Consider the following 23560-nt stretch of genomic DNA (forward strand, 5'->3'; position numbering starts at 1 on the left):
TCATTGATTCTGAAAAACTCAAGCCAACAGCTAGCTCTTCAAATGTCCCCATTTTCTAGATTATCTATTCTGTCTTTTCCAGAAATCCTGTTCACCATATTGTAGACCTTCTTATACTATCCTCTAGGTCTCAAAACTGCTCTTTTGCATTTTCTTATCTTTACCTCTCAGTGCTACAGTACTAAGTAATTTCCTCAGATCTATGATCCCACTTACCAATTTTCTCTTCAGCTATATCTTTCCTAATTTAACCAATTCACTGTTTTTAATGTCATTTAATGTATTTTTCATTTCTAGAAGTTCTCTTTTGATCTTTTCCTTTTTATATTTTCTTTTATTCTTTGTTTATTTTTGAGAGAGAGGGGGCGGGGCAGAGAGAGAGGGAGACAGAATCTGAAGCAGGCTCCAGGTTCTTAGCTGTCAGCACAGAGACTGATATGGGACTTGAACTCATAAGCTGTGAGATCAGATCTGAGCCGAAGTTGGAAGCTAACCTGACTGAGCCATCCAGGCACACCTCCCCTCTTTTTTAAATAATTTTTCTTTATTTTTTTAATGTTTATTTATTTCTGAGATAGAGGGAGAAAGACAAGAGTGCAAGCAGGGGAGGGCAGAGAGAGATCTTTGGATCCTTTTCAAATTTTCATGGACATTTTTCCATGATTTATTTTTGGAGAATTGATTTATCCTTTGTATTTTTACCATTTTAAATACAGTAACTTTATGTTCTCTTTCTGGCACTGTATTATCTGAAGTTTTGAAATAGGTGTTCTGACTCCACCAGTATTGTATCTGCAGACCCTTGCTTAAGGCAGACTGTTTCCTTATGTACTTTGCAATTTTCGATTGTAAGTTAACCACTGGTAGTATTTAGGTTTTTCCTTCAAAATTTCACAGTGATTTGAGGCCAATTTTTATGTTCTCAGTTTTGGGATCCTTAGGCTACACATGAGGTATAAACGTTAATCCCCAAATTCACACAAAGCGCACCTATAATGTTGAATTCTCTCCCCATTCTTTTTTCAAGGCCCAGTAAATACAGACAAAATTCCTCATTCCTGTGGTGAGTGTTTGTCTCCCCACAGAGTTTAATGTGTTTTTATTAACCTGTATTTTTATATATGATTGTACATTACTGAAAAATTAATTTAAAAAACCCTCTAAGATATGTGCTGTATCATTGCCACCTTAGCATCTAGTTGTAAAATCAGTCGTTTTTCTAGTGAGCTGTAAAATATAATTTCTAGAAAAGCAACAATCTCATTTAATAATCATATTACAGGTGTATCTCACAAATATTGCAGATTTGGTTCCAGATCACTGCAATAAAGCAAAATATTGCAATAAAGCAAATCAAATAAATTTTTTGGTTTCCCAGTGCATACAACAGTTATGTTTATAATATGCTATGGTCGATTAAAAGCATAGGAAAATTATGTTTTACAAAACAGCATATGTACCTCAATTAAAAAATACTTTATTGCTGAAAATACTAACATTTCCTGAGCTTTCGGTGAGTCGTAACCACTGATCACAGGCCATCATAACAAATATAATAATAATAACAAAGCCTGAAATATTGTGAGAATTGCCAAAACGTGACACAAAGAGACACAAAGTGAGCAAATGATGTTAAAAAAAAAAAAAAGGTGCCCATAGACTTGCTCGATGCAAGGTGGTCATAAACTTTCCGTTTGTGAAAAACACACTACCTGCAAAGTGCAATAAAGCAAGGCACAATACGATGCGGTGTGCCTGTAATCTAAGCAGTGTATCTATATTAATAAACGTACAGTGCACCTACTGGAATAAACCATTAGAAGGAAGACATTTATAAGACAGAGGTTGTAGTAGTTAAATAAATTACCCTAATCCACGAATCATAAGCTTCTCTTCTTCTTTGCCCATTCTTACACTCAGCAGAGAACGAATCTGACCGAGAGATGCCAGCAGGTTGATGGTATCCTCCACGGAGACACCATTTATAGTGTAGGTCTTTGGCAGAGCCCGGACCAGACCCCCAATGCCATCGTACTGTCGATGGAGCAACACAAACATGGCCCTCACCAGTTCAGGGTCTTCAATGACAGACTCTTGCGCCCATCGGACCATGGTCTCAGAAATCAACTGCTGAAGAGTGGCTGCACAGTCATTACGGATATTTTTTAAAAGGAAAAAAAAACAAACAAACGAGAGAAGACAAATGAGTTGGGCATTTCAGCTGTACCTCTCATAGCCCCAGCCTAATACCAGAAATGAAAAGGCTAGGAACATTCTTTGAAGAAAAACTTCATTTAAACGCTATATATATAATATATATATATATATATATATATGTCAGTCATATATATATGTCATATATATATATGTCAATAAAAATGAGTTATGAACATGAAAAGGCAAAAACACACAAGCTTTTCCTTAACACTCATTCTTATAATTAAAGAATTTAAGCTGTTTCAGAACTATGGCCACTTTTTCAAAACTATTGTTGGCAATCCATAGGGTAATCAATATGAACTATTACTTCCACTTTTATTTCCTTTGTTGCATTATTTTCCTCCCAGACGTGACATCACCATACATCCTTATAAAGTCAGTCATGTGCACTCAAGGAACTATTTTTCTATCTCCTCATTTGAGCCATTTGTAATAGTGACCTCATATAATTATATTTTGACTATAATTTGGATCCCTAATTGTCAGTTAAAATGTCTTCAAAGGATTTGATTGTAAAGCTGTAGTCAAGTGAAAAGTTATTCTAATGTAAATTTGCAATGTAACATACAGTGTAATACAGACAAAAGCAATAGAACTTCCAAACCTCCTAAAAATAAATAATAAAAATGTCAAAGCTAAGTAGAAAGATGCGACCAACTGAGACACAAAGAGGTACTCAATTCCTACCATTAACACACTGGCAGATTTTCAAAAGAAGCTGTTTTACCTGCTTTAATCTACACAGGAAGTAAAGGAAAAACAAAACCTACCAATTTTAACCAAACAGAAAATGTAGATAAATAGCCAGTATACTTCCACATGTCTCAAAACCAGGCTGATAATTTTAGCACGTCAGAACCATAAACCAGATAATAACAAAAAGTGTTTCATAGGAAATCTTGAACTCTTATTTGGAAGAAGGTATGATTCAGATCTGCGTGTGACACTGAACAGTACATTTAGAAGTAGTTGTATGGATGAAGGATTTTCACTGTAAGTTATTGGAAACGAAAAACAACTAAAATCTTCATGAGTTTATTTCTCTTCTTTCAGTATAAACTGTTCATAAACCAGTGCTGCCTCACAGAATGAACAGAGACTTCGATATGAGGTAGCGAGTAAGAAGGATCTCATCAACCCGCTACTTGAACCCCTCCTGGGCGAGTGCCATGCCTGAGACTCACAGCCCCAGTGTGCTTATTCATTTTCTGAGTATAGGCTGTTACTCTTCAGTTAAATAGGATAAAAATACATCAGAAACGCGTAACGGTTCAGGAAATATCACAGAACCAAAATATAGTTACAGATACTATCTAAACTTTAACAAAAAAGCTTAATTTGGTGCAAGAACATTTGAAAGTCAATAGCATAATATTTACACATGAAAGCTAAATTACCCACTTTGTACCTTCTCTTGATAGTCCCTGATCAAATACCTAAATTTTTGGTCCTCTAGGGAGCCCATCCATCTTTATAATACTGCTACCTCTCCATCTGTTCCTACAAATACAGTTGGATGCTCCTATCTACTTCTGGCGGTCATAGACATCTACTTGAGAATGTGATTCTTAGCAGTGCCCGGGGGGCTCAGTTGGTTAAGGCACCTGACTTCAGCTCAGATCAGCTCAGGTCATGATCTCACAGTTCGTGAGTTCGAGCCCCGCATTGGGTTCTCTGCTGTTATCCTGGAGCCTGCTTCAGATCATCTGTCCTTCTCTCTGCCCCTCCCCTGCTCTCTGTCTCTCTCTTCCTCTCAAAATTAGTAAATAAACTTTAAGAAAAAGAATCTGATTCTGAGAAGCTGCAAACTCAATTTTCTCACTGGCTCATCTAGTATGTTAGCTCAAAGGAGAAATAAATGTCAGTAGGTGGGTTGCTTTGCCAGTTTCCTTCCATACTGCTTACAGGACTTCTTGGAGCCACTCTCAACTGGTTTTTCGGCTTGTTTCTTCTTCAGGTATGTCACCTTTTCTACCAAGGACAACAGGCGTCCTCTAATTGTTAAGTCACTGTTTCCATCAAGAGAACCATCTTCATCCAGCTCAATTCCTGGTGTGAGAAAAGCAAAGAGAACGAAGAAAAGAAAAATGTGTTTGAAAGAAATACATTTAGGAGAAAAATGCTCTGGTTTTGCAACTTACCCACGCATAGCTTAAAGCAATGCTGTCATGTCAAGAACATTTGACAAGACAGAGTTAAGCACTCTTTTACTAGCTCTCAGGTAAAATCCACACACTGGCCTCTACGTCCTCCTTTCTCTTTTTCTCCTGTTCCAATGGGCTCAGGGCTATTAGCAGCTGAGACAAATTATAAAATGAGACAGAGAACAAAAAAAAAAAAAAAAACACTCTTAAGAGTCCAGATCAATTCTGCTATTTAGTCTGACCCTTAGGCTGACCCTCAGGCATGTCTGACTTCAGGTGCTATCTGCACAAACTTACAGCTTTGCCCTCCCAAGAAAATCTCCTGAACTGTCAGCCACCTCAGTTGCCTCTAAAAATCACAGTGGTATTTTAACAAATTGAGAGAAAAGATGGTAGGCATAATTAGCTATCCTAACCCAGCGAAATGCTTTACGTCTTAAGCAATAATCCTATCATTTTAGAGCATCCCTTTGTTTATAACAGATATATAGTATAACTTTTCTGGCACTCATTTAGTCTTCTTCATTCATAAGTTAAATTAATATGCAAGGTGATGCTTGTATTCTCTTCACTAAACTAAAATAAAAATAATGCCACTGGTGCTATATATCACTTAACAAATGACTAATAAATGACTAATTAATTCTCTTTCACTGGGACAGTTTGTTTGTATCACTGCTTAAAGGGAAAAAGCACCACATGTTGAGAACAAGTCAATTCTATTTTAAAAGTTCTTAGAATGAAAGGTGGGGAAAGCTCCCTTAATAGATTTGGGCTACTGACATGTAACTTAACAAAGGATTTCCTTAAGCATCAATTAATTTCAAAAGATATATGCCACATTTCTTAGGCCAGTCCTAAAAAGTGCCCCACAACTGATTTAAATACAACTATTTGTGATCAAATATCTTTAGACTAAATCAACCTAACTCTTATCTCTTTGCCAGAAGCATCTAGTTACATGTCCCAATCCCCCCTTCCCATTCCCTGCCACTGAAGAAAAAAGAAAAAATAAAAATAAGATGTTGGTTATCTCCTGCTTAGTACTAAAGCCTTTGTGATCTCTCTACTTTTTATGACTTCCCACACAGGGTCAGTTAACCATTTTGGCATAGTAAATATTCTTATATGGACTCCTAACAGGCATCATGTATATTTCTGAGCCTATTTACATTTATATTAACTTTGGTATCAGTACATGTGTATGAAAAATACACATTGACGGCTCAACAAAATTAGGAAAACAGTTCAAAACAAGAAGTTTGACAAGGAAACAGTAATCATTAAAATGAATAAACAGAAATCCTAGAGTTGAAAAATACAGTAACTGAAGAATTTGAGAGTTTCAAAAGTAGACTCAATATCCAGAAGAAGAATCAAAAACCTGAATAACAGGTCGATTGAAATCATGCAGTGTGAAGAAAACCTATGAGATTTATGGGACAAAATGGAAAGAAACAATATTCACATTGTGGGAATTCCAAAAGGAGAAAACACAAGGGCCAGAAAGTATATTTAAATAATGGCTGAAAAGTTCCCAAATGGGGAGAGAAATGGACATGCAGATCCATGTGGCCCAAAAGACCCCAAAGGTGTTGAACCTGTAGAAGGCTACACTGAGACACATTATGATTAAAATGTCAAAAAGCAAAGGCAAGAAAAGAATTTTAAAAGCAGCAAAAGGGAGAAGTTATGTAAAAGGGATCTCCCATAAGAACACTGGCAAATTTCTCAACAGAAACTTGTCAGGACAGGAGAGAAAGGGACCACTTATTCAAAACACTGAAAGAAAATAACTATCGGCCAAGAATTCCACACCCAGCAACACTGTCCTTCAGAAAAAGAGGAGGGATAGACACTTTCCCCAATAAACAAAAGCTAAGGAAGTTCATTACCACCAAATCTGCCTTATAGGGAATGTCAGAGGGAGTTCTTTGAATGGAAGTCAAAAAACTCTAATTAAGATCATAAAAACACAAAAAGGTAGCATAAATATTACCAGTAATGGTAAGCATATAATCAAAATGAGATTTTACAGTAAGGTAATAGTGGTGCATAACTCATGATTCTTCTTTAAAATTAGCTTTTTTTAATGAATTAAAATATGTTGTTATAACTTTACGGTATTTTACATAAACCTCATGGTAACCACAAGGGAAAATTTTATAATAATTATACAAAAGAACACAAGAAAAAAGGCAAGCATACTTATAACAAAAGATATCAACACAAAAACACAAAATACAGCAGGATACATAAAAAGGAAAAGTTGATTTACAAAACAACCCAAAAAAATAATGAAATAGTAATAGTAAGTCCTTATTTGCAATATAATTACTTTAAATGTAAATGTATAAAATTCTCCAACCAAAAGACCCAGAATAGCTGAATAAAAATAAGATCCAACCATATGCTGCCCATAAGAGATTCACTTTAACCTTAAAGACAAAGACCAAGGGGCGCCTGGGTGGCGCAGTCGGTTAAGCGTCTGACTTCAGCCAGGTCACGATCTCGCGGTCCGTGAGTTCGAGCCCCGCATCAGGCTCTGGGCTGATGGCTCGGAGCCTGGAGCCTGTTTCCGATTCTGTGTCTCCCTCTCTCTCTGCCCCTCCCCCGTTCATGCTTTGTCTCTCTCTGTCCCAAAAAAAAAAAAAAAAAAAAAACGTTGAAAAAAAAAAAATTAAAAAAAAAAAAAAAAGACAAAGACCAAGAGTGAAAGGGATGAAAAATGGCATTTCAAACAAATAACTAAAAATAATAATAATGATAATAATAATAATAATAATAATTAAAAAAACCCAACAACTCCCACCAAAACATAATCAAACCAAAATAAAATACCACAGGAAGCTATACATTCATCAGATAAAAGAGACTTTAAACTAAAAATGGTAAAATGAGGCAAAGAGGGTCATTAAATAATGATAAAGAGGTCAATACATCAATAAGATATAACAACTATAAATATTTATGCACCCAACACTGGAGTACTTAAATGTATAAAGGAAAAGGTAAAAAACAAAAACAAAAATAAAAACAAAACTAAATGGGGAAATAAGGAGTAATACAATAATAGGTGGGGACTTTAATACCCCACTCTCTACAATGAATAGATCATCCAGGACAGAATCAATACGGAAAGCATGGATTTTAACAACAGTACAGATCAAATGACATAGAGGACATATAGAAAACATCCTACTAAACAACAGCAGAATACACATTCTTCTCAAGTGCACATGGAACATTTTCTAGGATAGAATACATGCTAGGCCATAAAACAAGTCTTAGTAAATTCAAGAGGGCTGATTATACTGGTTATCTTCTCTGACCACAAGGCATGAAATCAGAAATCAATGACAGGGGGAAACCTGGAAAATTAATGAACACAGGGAAATTAAACAGCATTCTCTTGAATAACCAATGAATCCAAGAATAAGTTAAAGGGGAAATAAATTTAATGAGACAAATAAAACTGGAAACACAACATGCCAGAATTTATGGGGGCAACTAAAGCAGTTCTATGAGGGAAGTTCATAGCAATACGTAAGTGCTTACATTAAGAAGCAAGAAAGATCCCAAATAAACCGGTGTAACCTTAAGGAACGAGAAAAAGAGGAATGAACAGAGCCTAAAGTTAGCAGAAGAAAGGAAATATTAACGATTAGAGAAGAAATAAATGACGTATAGATCAAAAAACAATAGAAAAGATTAACCAAAATAAAAGTTATTTCTTTAAAAAAACCCAACAAAATTGACAAACGTTTAGGTAGACTAACCAAGGCCGGGGGGAGGAAACAGGACTAAAGTTAACAACAATATAAATGATAAAGGAGACACTGTAAATGAAAAAATGAAAAAGATACCACAGAAATTCTAAAGATTATAAAAGGTTACGATGAAGATTATAAGCAAACAAAGTGGACAACCTAGAAGAAATGGAAAAGTTCTTAGAAACATACACCTTACCAAGACAGAAATGGAAACTCTGAATAGAGCAATTTAAGGAAAATGAATCCGTACTCAAATATCTCACAATGAAGAAAGGCTTTACTGGTGAATTTTACCAAACATTTAAAGAAGAATTAACAGCAATTCTTAAACTCTTCCAAAGAAATCAAAAAGGAGGAAACACTCCCAAACTCATTTTACTAGGCCAGCATTATCCTGACACCAAAACTGCAAAGAACACTACCAGAAAAGAAAGCCACAAGACATTATCCCTGACAAATAGAGATGCAAAATTTCTCAATACCAGGAAATTGAATTCAACAGCATATTTAAAGGACCATTCTCCATGATCAAGCATGATTTATCCCTGGGATTCAAGGATAGTTCAACATATGCAAAACAATCAACGTGATACACCACAATAATAGAATGAAAGAAAAGAATCATATGATCATTTCTGTAGGCATGTTGGAAAGAACACTCAACCAAATTTAACATGCATTCATGATAAAAACTCTTAACAAATTAGGCACAGAAGAAATATATCTCAACATAACAAAGGCCAATATGACAAACCCATAGCTTTTATTTCTCAATGGTGAAATATTAAAAATGTTCCCTCTAAGATTAGGAACAGAACAAAGTTACCCACTCTCACCATTCCTATTCAACACAGTACTGAAAGTCCTAGCTAGAACAATTAGGGAAGAAAAAGAAATAAAAGGTACATGAATTGGAAAGGAATAAATGAAATGGTTTCTATTTGCAGACAACATGATTTTTATATAGAAAATCCTAAAGATTCAACCAAAAAAAACTGTTTGATCTAATCATTGAATTCACTAAAGTTGCAGGACAACAATATGTAGTGTTTCTATAAACCGAAAATGAAATTTTTGAAAAAGAAATTTAAAAACATCATTCCCATTTACAATAGCATCAAGAACAATAAAATACTTAGGAAGAGGTTTAACTAAGGAGGCAAAAGATTTCTATGCTGAAAATTACAATACATTGGTGAAAAGAAGAAGGCACAAATACTGGCAAGGTATCTTCTGTTAATGGATTTGGAAGAATATTGTTGAAATGGTAATATTATCAGAAGCTATCTTAGATTCAATGCAATCCCTCTCAAGATTTCAAAGGCATTTTTTACAGAAGTAGAAAAAAAACCTTTCTAAAATTTATATGAAATCACAAAATCCTCCAATAGCCAAAGAAATTCTGAGAAAGAAGGGTAAATCAAGAAGTATCACACTTCCTGATTTCACTAGAGTCATCAAAACAGCATGGAACTGGCATAAAAATGAACAAATAGATAAATGGAAAAGAATCGAGAGCCTGGAAATTAACCCAAGCATACATGGTTTACTGTTAGTTGACAGGGGTGCCAAGAATACCCAATGGAAAAAAAGACAGTCTTCAATAAATGGTGCTGGGAAAATCAGATATTCACATTTAAAAGAATGAAACTGGACCCATATCTTAACCACTCATGAAAATTAACTACAAATGGATTAAAGACTTAAATGTTTGACCCCAAATCATGAAACTTCTAGAAAAAAAACATAGCAACAAAGCTCCTTGATATGGGTCTCAGTAATAATTTTTTGGATATAACACCTAAACCACAAGCAACAATATCAAAAATAAACACATGGGACTACATCAAATTAACTACTAACCAAGTGAAAAGACAACCTACAGAATGGGGAAAAATGTTTTCAAACTATATATCTGATAAGGAGTTGATACCCAAAACATATAAAGAACTTCTATAACTCAATAGCAAACAAAACAAAAAAAACCCAACTCAATCAAAAAATGGGCAAAGGACTTGAATAGACGTTTCTTCAGCTCCAAAAAAGACATATGAAAGGCCAAATGGTACATGAAAAGATGCTCAACATCATCACTGGTCATTAGAAGTAAATCAAAACCATAATCAGGTAGCAAAGCACCTCACACCTATTAGAATGGCCACCACTGAAAAGGCAAAAGATTAACAAAATGCTGGTGAGCATGTGGAGAACAGAACACCTTGCACACTGCTGATGAATTGTAAATTGGTACAGCTATTGTGGAAAACAGTATAGAGGATCCTCACAAAATTTTAAAAATAGAACTACCATATGATCCAGTAACCCACTTCTTAAAACATATCCAAATGAAACAAAAACACTAATTTGGAAAAAGAATCTGCACCTCCATGCTCATAGGAGCAGTGTTTACGATAGCCAAGACATGGAAACAATGTAAGTGTCCATCTGGAAATGAATGGATAAAGAAGTTGTGGTATATACATACTATGGAATATTATTTAGCCAGAAAACCGGGAAATACTGCCATCTGTGATAACAAAGACAGAACATGAAGGCATTATGTTAAGAGAAATAAGCCAGACAGAAAAAGAGAAATATTGTATGATCTCACTTATGTATAAAACCTAAAAACCAAAACAAACACATAAGCAAACAACAAACTCAGAGAAAAAGAAAGCAGACTCGTTATCAGAAGTGGGGAGTGGGGAGAGAGGAATTGAAGGCAACTGGTCAAAAGGTACAAACTCCCAGTTATAGGTTAAATAAGTACTAGGTATGCAATATACAGCATGATGACTATAGCTAAACCTGTTGTATGAAATACAGGAAAATTGTTAAGAAGGTAAATCCTGAGAGTTTTCATCACAAGGAAAAAAATTTTTCCCATTATTCTTCCTTCTAAACTTTTAATGCATCTATATGAGAAGATGGAAGCTTAGCAGAACCTATTATGGCAATCATTTCATAAGATATGCAAATCAAACCATCACACCGTATATTCTAAAATTATATAGTGGTGGTATGTCAATTATCAATTAATCAATCAATAACACATTTAAAAAGAGTTGTAAGTCACGAAGACATTACCACAATGTGTCATCAAATCTTCGTGAAAATCTAAGAGCTGGTCTCGGATTTCTTCAGGACATGGACATTCACTTTTGTCATCCTTAAAATTGAGAAGCATATTGATCTGAAAGTTTGGACAAACAAGAAAGAGGAAGAACAAGAGTAAAAGAAAAGTGAAATCAGGAAAGACACAGCAAAGATCATAAACACCAAAGATGTTCAATCTTTGAATATTCATAAACTGCAGTCCAAAAGATGAAAAGTCATTATCACTCAGTATAACAAATACCACAAAATAAATAGAACTATTCAAAGCCTCGCTTGTTGCAACATAGTTATATAATTTGCTTCCTCTTTTTCAAATCCACAATATGTTAGACCCTTGTATACTTAGGGTTCTTAAATCAACTAAAATCTAAATGTTATTTTTAAAAATATTTTATTGTGCTTTTCCTAGATTTCCTTCTTTCTAGCTAATTTCTAAACTTTACTGAATATTTTAAAGAATTTTTTTCGAGAAGGATATAGTAGCAAAGGCAAAAAAATTCTAAATACGATAGAAAAGTAATATAATGGATAACTTGCTTTTTAATAACATTAATAGTTCAATTAACCAAATTCAAGAAACAATCCTCAATTGGTTTTAGCTTCAGACATAGAACTATTACCCTTCTGAACGAAGAAAAGAAAGGAATGTTGCTGTTTCACAAATTCCCCCGAAGAAACAACTGTTTTCTTTTTAGAATTTTTTACATGAATTTTTTGTTTAACATTTATTTGGAGAGAACTGTAGATTCCTATGCTATTTTAAGAAATAACACAAAGAGATAACATATACCCTTTACTCAATCCCCCCAAAGGTAACATCTTACAAAACAGTAGTACAGAATCACAACCAGGAGACTGACATTGATAGTTAAGATAGAGAACAATTCTAGCACCTCAAGGATCCTTCCTGCTATACCATTATAACCACATCCACTTCCCTCCTATTTGCTCCTCATCCCTTATTCCTGTCAATCACTAATTGACTGTTATCCATTTCTGTATTACTGTCATTTCAAGAACATTACATAAATGGAATCACACAGAATGCATGCATATATTCCTATATGATCTTTCTGATGTCTTCAGGGTCTGTAGTGATCCCTCATTTCATTTCTGATAATTTGTGTCTTTTACCTTTGTCAGTCTTTTCAGTGTTTTGTAGATTTTGTTGATATTTTTAAATAACCAGTTTTTGGATTCATTAGTTTTTTTTCAATTGTTGTCCTGTTTTCATTTTCATTGATTTCTGCCTTTATGTTATTGCCTTCCTTCTGCTTGCTTTGGGATTATTTCACTCTTTTTTAAAAAAAAATTTTAATGTTTATTTATTTTTGAGAGGGTGTTGGGGGAAGGGGAGAGAGAGAGGGAGACCCAGAATCTGAAGCAGGCTCCAGGCTCTGAACTGGAGTCAGCCCGACGTGGGGCTCAAACTCACGAACCACAGGATCATGACCTGAGCCAAAGTCGGACACTCAACCAACTGGACCACACAGGCATCCCTACTCTTTTTTTTTTTCCCAAATGCTTGTGATGTCAACTGAGATTACTGAGTGTTTTTCTCTTTTTAAATGTAAATATTTAATGTCATAAATTATCCTCTCAGCACTGTGTTAGCTGTTCTCATAAATTTTGATATGGGATTACTTTCATTTTTTTCAGTTCATTGATTTAAACATTTTTTTAATGTTTTATTATTTATCTGAGAGAGAGAGAGAGAGAGAGAGAGAGCAAGAGGGGGAGGGTCAGAGAAGGAGGGGATACACAGAATCCCAAGCAGGCTCCAGACTCTGAGCTGTCAGCACAGAGCCCAACTCATGAACTGCGAGATCATGACCTGAGCCGAAGTCAGACACTTAACCAACGGAGCCACCCAGGCGCCCCTCAGTTGAATGATTTTTAAATTTTCCTTAAGACTTCCTCCTTACACTATGAGTTATTTACAATTGTGTTGTTTAGTTTCCAAGTATTTGGAGATTTTTCTGTTTTCTGTCTTTTATTGATTTCTAAGTTGACTCTACCGTGGTCAGGAAAAAGACTCTGTATGAAAAAATTTAAACGCTTTTAAATCCGTTTAGGCTGTTTAAGGCCCAGGATACAGTCCATCTTTGAGAATGTTTCATGGACACTTGAAAAAAAAATATGTATGATGTTGTTGGGTGGAGTGTTATACAAATATCCAAAGACCCTGTTTGGTGATGACAGAGTCGCATTTTCCTATGTTCTTGCTGACTTTTGCCTAGCTTTTCTAACGATTACTGAAAGAGGAGTGCTGAGGTCTCCAACTATCATTGTGTATTTATCTACTTCTTTCGGTTCTGTGTGGACTTCACATATTTTTCGGCTGTAGGCAGTACCTGTGCATTTGCCTTCTTGGTAGGTTCTTATAGCATTGTGTAATGTTCCTGTCTGCCTCTGGTAATTTCTTTACTCTGATAGAGTCGCTCTTACTTTCTTTCAGTGTTTCATAATATATCTTTTTTCAACCTTTCACTTTCAACCTATCTACATCATTCTATGTGACATAAACTGCTCCTAGAAATACCTCATCAGAGAAACATCTCATAGACGTAACCTAACAGCAGATGGTTAGGCCAAGTTTTATATAATCCACTCGGCCAATCTCTTTTCATTGAAGTAATGTTCAAGCCTTTATTGATATGAGTTAAGTCTGTAATTTCGTGTTTTTTGTTTGTTCTGCTTTATTTTTCCCAACTTGCTGTGGGTTCCTTGAACTATTTTTAGGATCTCGTTTTGAATTATCCCTGGCATTTTTTTTAGTATATCTCTATGCATAGTTTTTTTTAGTGGTTGCTCTGGATATAACAATATACGTACATAATTCATCACAGCCTACTGGCATCAACATTTTACCAGTTTGAAGCACAGAAAACTCATCTCCCTTTTATACCCCTTATCCTCCTTCATTTAAAATACAAATGTCTTAAATATTACGTATAAATACATCTAGAACACAGCAGAGAGCTTTATCATTTTTGCTTCATCCATCAAATACAATTTAGAAAACTCAAAAGGAGGGGCGCCTGGGTGGCTCAGTTGGTTAAGCGTCCAACTTTTGGTTTTGGCTCAGGTCATGATCTCATAGTTTGCGAGTCTGAGCCCCTCATCAGGCTCTGTACTGTCAGCGCAGGGCCTACTTCAGATCCTCTGTTTCCCTCTCTCTCTCAAAAATAAACATTTTTAAAAAAAGAGAGAGAAACTTGGGGGGCCTGGGTGGCTCAGTCGGTTAAGCGTCCAACTTCAGCTCAGGTCATAATCTCACAGTTCTTGGATTCGGGCCCCATGTCGAGCTCTGGGCTGACAGCTCGGAGCCTGGAACCTGCTTCAGATTCTGTGTCTCCCTCTCTCTGTGCCCCTTCCCCGGCTCATGTCTGTCTGTCTCTCAAAAAATAAATAAATAAATAATAAATAAATAATTAAATAAATAAATAAATAAATAAACATTAAAAAAATTTTTAAAAACAGAGAACCCAAAAGAAAAGGGAAGATACATTGTATTTATTCCTATTTTAATACCTTCCATTGTTCTTTCTTCATTCCTGATTTTCCAAATTTTCTTCTATTGTCATTTTCTCTCCATTTAAAGGACTTCATTTAGGCTTTCCTTCAGGGTTGGCCTGCTGTAGTCCAAATCTCATTCTTTGCCTCCATTTGAGAATGTCTTGATTTCCCCTGCATTCCTGAAGGATATTTTCATTGCCTATAGAGTTCTGGGTTTTCAGTCTTTTTTTCAGTTGAAAACCAGTGTGCTGCCTCCATCTGGCCTACATGATTTGTGATCTGAAATCTCGGTCACTCACATTGTTTTTTCCCTCTAGGTGTCATTTCTTTCTCACTGCTTGTGAGATTTTTTTCTGTGTCTCTCGTTTTCAGAAGTTGGACTATGGTATATCTTGATTTAGATATCTTTGGGTATTCTGTTTAGGGTTTATTCAGCTTCTTGAGTCTCTCTCTCTCTCTCTCTCTCTCTCTCTCTCTCTCTCTCTAAGTTTCTTTATTTATTTTTGAGAAAGACAAATAGTGGGGGATGGGCAGAGAGAGAGAATCCCAAGCAGGCTCTGCGCTCACAGCACAGAGCCCGACTCAAGGCTTGAACTCACAAACTCACAAACTTGAAATCACAACCTGAGCTGAAATCAAGAGTCAGACACGTAACCAGCTGGGCCACCCAGGTGCCCCTTGAGTCTTTTTCTTTGTATCTTTTGCCAAACTTGAAAAGTTTCAACTTTTATTTTTTCCAAGATTTTTTTTTTTCAGTTCCCCCTCTTTCTCCTATTCCTAGGACTCCAGTGTCACAAACGTTTGATGTTTTGTTATATTTTCACTGGTTCTTAAAGCTTTATTTTCTTTTCCAGTTTGTTTTCTGTTCTTCAGACTGGGTAGGTGATTCTTATTATTCCCTCTTTAGTTCAATGATTCTTTTCTCTGTCTCCTTTCTGCTGTTCAGTGTATCCATTAAAGGTTTCTTTATTTTGGCTATTTTTCATTTCTAAAATTTCCATTTGGTTCTTGTTCCTATCTTTCTTTCTTTGTGAAGACTTTTTTTTTTTTTCCATTTGGAAGCTTTATGATGGCTGCTTTAAAAGCCTTGTCAGAGGGGCGCCTGTGTGGCGCAGTCGGTTAAGCGTCCGACTTCAGCCAGGTCACGATCTCACGGTCCGTGGGTTCGAGCCCCGCGTCGGGCTCTGGGCTGATGGCTCAGAGCCTGGAGCCTGTTTCCGATTCTGTGTCTTCCTCTCTCTCTGCCCCTCCCCCGTTCATGCTCTGTCTCGCTCTGTCCCAAAAATAAATAAAAAAACGTTGAAAAAAAAAATTTAAAAGCCTTGTCAGAGAAACTGAAATCTTCATGAGCTGGAGATCATCCGAGTTGGTATCTAGTGATTGTCTTTTTTCATTCAAGGTTTTCTTGGTTCTTGATATGATGAGTGATTTTTTTTTTTTTTTTTTAACTGAAACCTGGGCATTTTGGTACTATGAGACTTCTCGATCTTAAATTTCCGGCTTCTTCTGACAGTAGCTAGCAGGAGAAGAGTTTAACCTGCCCTGTTCCTTGTTACTTCCAGGTGGGAGCGGAAGACCATTTCCCCACTCGGCCTCCACGAGCACTTGAGGAAAGAAGGTCTTGTTCCCACTGGGCAGTTTGGGAGACCAGTTCCCCCTAGACCTGTACCCACACAACCCCGGCTGGAAAGGGCAAGAGTGCCTTGGTACTTCTCCCTCCCTAGCCTCTCCTGACACTTTGGAAGATGCAAGCCTCATTACCACCCAGCTGGGAAAAGTCTCAGCTCCTCACAGTTCCAGCCGGGGCACCTCATTACAGCCTGATGAGGGTGGCAGGCTAGGCTCCCACTCAGTCTTCGCTGGGTGGGGCAGTTTGGACTGGTGTTTGGCTGATGTAGTACGGTTAGTACCTAAAAGCTTTCAGTTTTGCTAGAGAGATGGTTTGCTTGGTCTTCTGGCTGGACAAAGAAGGCTTTTGTCGGGGCTTTTCCTGTCGGTGCCCATCAGCATTTCTGGGTCGCCAGCTTCTTTAGCTCCAAGTCTGGCATAGATGAGGGGAAAAGAAAATCCAGGGGACTCGCCACCATGTTGTTTCTCAAGTCCCAAGTTCCATAGTCAGTCTCCTGTTTTCTATCTTTCAGAGTCTTTGTATGTTGTCTTTTATGTAATTTCCAGGGTGACAGTTGTACTTAGAAGAACAGGGAAAGGCACACGTACTCCATTTTTCTAGAAGCAGGAGCTCCCAATAGCGGTTTAACGAATGGAGTGGATTTGGGGGAGCCTGGTCTTGTTTTCTGCTCCATAAATGCTATTTGTGGCAATAAACAAAATTCCATGTCCCTTCCCTCAAAGAAACTGCATTCTGGTGAGAAAACATAAATTCTTCAATTAGTCCACAAACATTTTCATTTGGAAATATCTTGATACATAGAGAAAAGGTCAGGGTAAGATACTGAAGATAGTGTGCATCCCATCTGGAAGTAGATTCTAGACCAGCTAATTGTTTAGTTCAGGCATGTGCCCTTGATTCTGCTGTACCTAGGCAGATCTGGGTTTGGATATCATAAACAGGTGATCAATCTCTCAGCAAGCCTGGCAGCAGTAGTGACACTTGGTCTTTCAGGAGAGACCAAACAGAAAAGGTCTGACATTGAGTCACAGAAGTGAAGGGTTCTTTTTCACTGGGTGGTGCCAGGTCAGCCAAAGAAGATCCACTTGTGGTTGGATATGGTTTCTTTTTTTAATTAATTTTTTTAATGTTTACTTATTTTTGAGAGAGAGGCAGACAGACAGAGTATGAGCAGAGAGACAGGGAGACACAGAATCCGAGGCAGGTTCCCGGCTCTGAGCTGTCAGCACGGAGCCCGACGTGAGGCTCAAAACCACTGTGACCTCACGACCTGAGTCGAAGTCAGACACTTAACCGACTGAGCCACCCAGGAGCCCCTGGGTACTGTCTCTACATGTAGAACTTCAGAGTCTGGCACACAGGTCTCCTCGAAGAGTCTATGGTACACATGATACCTTTCAATAAATCTCTCATTTGTTTAAACTGAGAAGATTTTTCTTTTCCTTTGGTGAAACTAAGAATTACTAAATCCACTTGGCCAGTTTAAGGAGAACAGGGGAAAAAAAAAAAAAAAACATTTGTCATTTATACTGTAATTTCACGATGTACGGATCCTGAATGAACTAAAGCCCAAAGTAAAAAGGGAAGAATTTCCATTTCATTCTTGTACCTGTTCCTGAGGTGGGGATCGAAATTCCTTTGTCTTCCTGGCAGTGAGCGCGGCCGACATGTTTAAAGCTTGCATAACTTCATTGTAACGGAAGCGTTGATTGTCTTGGAGCTTGGCTACAAAGTCATCTGAAAAGGCCACGATGGCTTCTATCCGGTGTCGGACCTGGCAGTCACAGAGGTACTGGAGCAGCAGACACATCTGAAAAGATGATGAACAAGACATCAGGGGTGAATTCAGGAATCTTAAGTAGTTAATGTGTACCTGTGGCAGACACGCTTAGTATCAACTCTTCTATGAACAGAATTCTGATTCTGTGCAGGCAGCACTGTGCTTGGTCCCAGGGGATAAAACCTACAATTTTTCTAAGCTTAAAAGGGTAAATGCATGCCCCGTTGGTGGACACTTACTGCCCTGGCCTCCTCGGCAGCTACTGGGGCTATGGCAAATGAGATATATAAGGCGAACTCAGTGAGGAGTCTTGTGGGAAACATTTCACACCAATAATAACAGACTAGAACACTCTCTTTTCAAATTGGGTTTAACTGGGTAATGAGTGACATGATTGTTTCACTTTAGGATGAAAACCGCAGACTGAGGAGCACAGGAAAATATTAAGATCTGGCTTCCTGAGGACATTATTGAGCTCCTATACTAATTCTAGAACTCTGCACCTCCAGACTCTGCATGTAAATTAATTAAGTGGTTTCACTGTTCATTCATTAAATGCCGAGTTGGGTATTCTCCAACCGGAAGTCAAAAGGATTTAAGCGTATTTATTTATTTGGAGAGAAAGAGAAAGACGGCACAAGCAAGGTAAGGACGGAGAGAGAGGGAGAGAGACAGGGAATCCCAAGCAGGCTCTACGCTGTGTGAAGCCCGACACAGGGCTTGAACACATAAAGTGCAAGATCAAGACCTGAGATGAAACCCAAAGTCAGATGCCTAACCAACTAGCCACCCAGGCACCTCAGCTAAAAGGATTTTTAACTGAGAGAATATGTTGGTAGAAATATGCCTACAAGAGAACACTCTGCCCATGTTTCAGAAAGCATTTAAATATACTTAATACCAATTGTGACATAAATACAAAGCAGTGTTAAAGGGAACTTTAAAACCACAACAGGGACATTTCTGCCAATGCCAGCTCTGAGGTAACCCTAGCCTCCACTCCCCTCTTCATCTCCTTCACCCCACCCCAGTGCAAGCCCCGTCCCCTTGGGTCTGGACCAGCGTGACAGCCTCTCAACTGAGTGGACTCTGGAGGACTCGCTCTTCTCCTTATCAGTTTTCATCACAGCAGCTACAATTAAATTTTTCGAATCAAATTCCCTTGTTAAAATTATTCAATGGTTGGGCCGCCTGGGTAGCTCAGTTGGTTGAGCATTCAACTTCAGCTCAGGTCATGATCTCCCTCGCGGGTTCAAGCCCAGCATCAGGCTCTGTGCTGACGGCTCAGAGCCTGGAGCCTGCTTCTGATTCTGTGTCTCCCTCTCTCTCTGCCCCTCCCCTGCTCATGCTCTGTCTCTCTCTTTCAAAATAAATAAACATTAAAAAAAGTTAAAATTATTTAATGGTTTTAAATGAACTCAGGATAACATCTAAAGTCTGTCAAATGCCTGGATTCTATGTTACCTGCCTCCTGCCTATCTCACCCTCTTTCCTTAGCTAATTAGGTTAAATGGCCTTTTTCTGCCTCAGAACCTTTGTTGTGCTCTGTGCTAAAAGCTCCTAGAACACTCTTCCTACTCCTTCTTTACATCTACTGGACTCCAGCTCATCCATCTGAACTCCAATTAAAAGTCACCATCTCACAGAGGACTCCCTCACCTTTCTCACGGTAATCCAGTTGAGATTGTCTTTTTTCTAGTAATTCATTCTTTTCCTTCAGATCATTCAATGCAATTATCAATAAAATATTTTAACAGAAATAGATAAATACATGTATATTTCCCTTAGAGACTGTGAATGTCTGGAAGGTACAGCTGGCAAGTTTTTCCTCCACCCAGAACCACACGTCTGGCTCAAAGGAAGACCTCAATCAATGTTGACTGAGGACTGAAAAGTAAAAGAGCCTGTCAATGATGCAAACATCAAATGGACTCTTACGGACTGAAGACATGTTAAGAAAGGATCTTTCAGACATCTTGATAAGCACAAGAAACAGGCAATGTCTTTAATTCCTTAGAAACATACATGCAGGAAGCAAAATCTTGCTGTGTGAGAATGGGCACACCTACTGGTAACAAAGTGTTCTATGGCTAGTGAGAGTGGGGGCAGGGTAGGAAGGGGGTAAGGGGTCCCTTCTGTTTCAGGCGTTCCAACAAATGGTTGGTGGAATGCATCTGCAGAAATAAGAGGAAAGAGAAATTGCTAATGAAGAGGAGGAGAAAAAGTGCTAGACACACACACTCAAATCACTAAATGTATTTCTTATCAACTATTGTCAACTGACACCATTGGAAAATTCATGAATTGCATTCTAATTTTTTTAAATGCTTATTTATTTTTGAGAGAGACAGAGACAGAGACAGAGAGAGAGCGAGACACAGAATACAAAGCAGGCTCCAGGCTCTGAGATGTCAGCATAGAGCCCAGTGCAGGGCTGGAACCCACAAACCATGAGATTATGACCTGAGCTGAAGTCGGACGCTTAACTGACTGAGACACCCAGGCGCCCCATTCATGAATTCCATTCTAAATGCAAGAAAATTATACTGGCACATCCCAAAACACAACAGGAAGTTGGTTAATTTTATGAAAAACGATCATTATACACGAACACAAAAATACACACACACCCCTCCCCCACCACCAAGAGGAAAAGAGACAAAGGCAAATATCAATACCGTAATAGTTAGTAACCCTGAAATTCACTAAAAAAAATTTTGTTGTTGTTGTTTTTTCATTTTGTTTTGTTTTCTGATTACCTGCAATTTAACTGGCTCAGGCAGTTTCATTTGGAGCAGTCCTTCCTTGGGCCTCTTACCCCCTTTGGCTTCTTCTTCTCCAGCTCCTTCTGGCTTGGAGTCTTCCATGGAGGGCTCTTTCTCCAGAGCCTCAGTGTCTTCTTCCGGAGTGGCGGCTTCCTTGAACACACTGGGCTCTATCAGCTGCAAGATGTGTTTTAAGTCCTCATTGTGGAAGATCCCCATGATGAGCAGAGTATAGAAAAGCTTGATGAGAGGTACAAAGAGAAATTCAGTGGTGCCCCCCACGGGGTCCCGGGCATGCAGGCTGCCCTCTTTAACAGCTTCTGTCAGCATCTGAATGGTTTTGGCCTTCAGGATGTCCAGCGGGAACTCTGGACTGTATTGGTAGCAGTCGTTATTGATGCTCACAAAACTGGGGGAAGAAAACTGTATCCGTGGCCTGAGGGAGGTGCTGAGGCCAATCCCCGGGAGGCCATGCTTTTTGTTCTCATCAGGGAAGAGGGTGATGCTCTTGGTCTCCTCCGTCATGGGCACGATGAACTCACTGTTCATCATGAGCCTGGCAGTGGCGTAGGAGCTCAGGTGGATGTCAATCAGCAGGTCATAGTAGCCGGCCCGCAGCAAACCGGGCATGTACTTGTTCTCGATGGCGTAGAGCAGCTGGGGTTCGTCCACGTGGCTGCACAACGCATGCGCCACCCGGTGGTTCCCGAGGGCGCAGACGGCGGAGTAAAGCCGGAGCGTGTGGTAGTGGAACTTCAGCAGCTCTTCCTGCTCTGTCAGCTCCAGTATGTCAACAGATCTGTACAAAGGAGGACAGTGGTAGCAAGGTCAGGTGGGGAAAAGTTCTAAAAACTCTGCATCACAGGAGAGATCGAAGTACCTCATAAATTTCAAAAAGTTACGGAAACATATTTTTGTTCCCGATTTTCTATGACAGGTTTCATGATGGTGTATTTTTTTTTCTCCGTCAGTACTAGGTATTCTACAAGTTTTCCTCCGTATGCAATTTTACGTGGGAAATTTCTAACCACTAGTGGTTGAAGCTGCCTCATCCTCCATCAATCACCCTCAGGTTTGGGGCACCTCTTGTAGACACTGAGTCTCGATCTGCACCCGTGTCTCCTTTCCTTTCAGAATTTGGCCACTCCTTAGAAAATCTTGAATCTCCTTTTCCAACGTGGCTAGGCTGCCCCAGAAAGCCAGAGACCTTTTCCTTAGGCTAAGTTGTCCCTGTCTCTGACCTATGATTAGTGATTCGCCTGACCAGTCGGAAGTAAGAGAAATGGAGGACTAATGCTTCTGAAGTGATGTACCTCCTTACACATCCCTCACGGCCCCAGACTTAGGCCAGTGCAGCCCTGGTTTCCATCGGGCATGTATGGCTTGTGAAAAAAATACTATTTGTGGTATTTCACGTAGCAAAGTTTCTACTGGGAAGCTGAGTCTACGCTGGGCCATTTTGCTTCTAGAATGTATCATGCCCTTCCAACCCATAAAAAACTTAAAATGGCCAGAATATGCCTAAAGTAAAGCCATTCCTTTCAAAATGAAGTCAATTTTAAGAGGACGTAATTCCTTTCGATGTGCTAATGTTTCTACACTATTTATTTAAATTATTAAGATTGCTCATGGGTGACACTGTAGAATTAAAAGTAGAAACTTGATATATTCACAATAAAAGGAATGACTCATTCATCTAGAAAAGTGTCCTTGGTGACTATAATATAAACTCATCAGAACACGGGTTATTATATGACTTCATTAATATTCGTCTAGCAGTTAACCTCATACACAGTAGAAGCTGAGTAATTACTTGTGATTATTTGTTGTTAAGCTCTGTCACCGTCCTTCATACTCGATCATCCTGTCCATGCCCATCCACTGTGTCTATGCTTCCCGGGTCACAGGTATTCTATGAAAAGCCACTGTGGCTTGATGGTGCAAAATTATTCCAGACCCTACCGCCCAAATCTCAGCATCAGAAGCATTCTGAGTCGGAAACTCAAAGCAAATGATGACTCACCTAGGCCTCCAGGAAACCACACAACTGTGGGGCCCGGCTGCTAGCACCCAATTCTTGGGAAGGTATAACTGAGCAGGCCTTCTCTCTCAAAGTATAGCGGACAATGATTCCCATGTCTTACCTAGGCCCTCCAGGCTCTCAAGAAGACTATGAGCCGGGCTGATGGTCAAAATATATAAACCTGTTCACTGTAGCAACACAGAACCTCTGCATTCTAGCTTCTTAGTGAAGAGCACAACTTAGCCTACCATCTAATTTCTCTCAGACTGCCAGTTTCTAGAAAAAACAACTAAGGACTCCACAATTTATATTAGCTACTGCCCCTTCCAACCCACCTCCTATTATTCACTTTAGGGCACCCTGTTACTTCCTTTAAACCACCTCTCTTCCCGACTAGACCATGAAATCTTTTAAGGTAAGGGTCCCATCTGTTTTGTATACCATTTAGTATCCAATGCCAGGGACACAATGAGAACTAATATATGTCTGGAATGAATGAATAAGAGAATTCTGGAAGGATCTATAGTCTCCATCTCATGACTCTACACTTAGGTCAGGGCAAACCAAAGCATATACCTCAACTACTTTA

At 38.4% G+C, this 23560-nt stretch overlaps 1 protein-coding gene across 11 annotated transcripts in view; it reads right to left on the reverse strand.

The window, feature by feature from the left end:
• The window catches only part of RYR2 (ryanodine receptor 2), a 756924-nt gene that overhangs the window by 214358 nt on the left and 519006 nt on the right, over positions 1-23560 (reverse strand). For all 11 annotated transcript variants that reach the window (XM_043596215.1, XM_043596214.1, XM_043596207.1 and 8 more), the window contains 5 exons: positions 20943-21747; positions 18013-18213; positions 11225-11330; positions 4126-4269; positions 1868-2141 (listed from right to left, as the gene is read on the reverse strand). In XM_043596215.1, the coding sequence (XP_043452150.1) occupies positions 1868-2141; positions 4126-4269; positions 11225-11330; positions 18013-18213; positions 20943-21747 (1530 nt within the window). The remainder of the gene's footprint in view (positions 1-1867; positions 2142-4125; positions 4270-11224; positions 11331-18012; positions 18214-20942; positions 21748-23560) is intronic.

This window comes from Prionailurus bengalensis, chromosome D2, assembly GCF_016509475.1.
Source record: "Prionailurus bengalensis isolate Pbe53 chromosome D2, Fcat_Pben_1.1_paternal_pri, whole genome shotgun sequence".
Classification (NCBI taxonomy): Eukaryota; Metazoa; Chordata; class Mammalia; order Carnivora; family Felidae; genus Prionailurus; species Prionailurus bengalensis.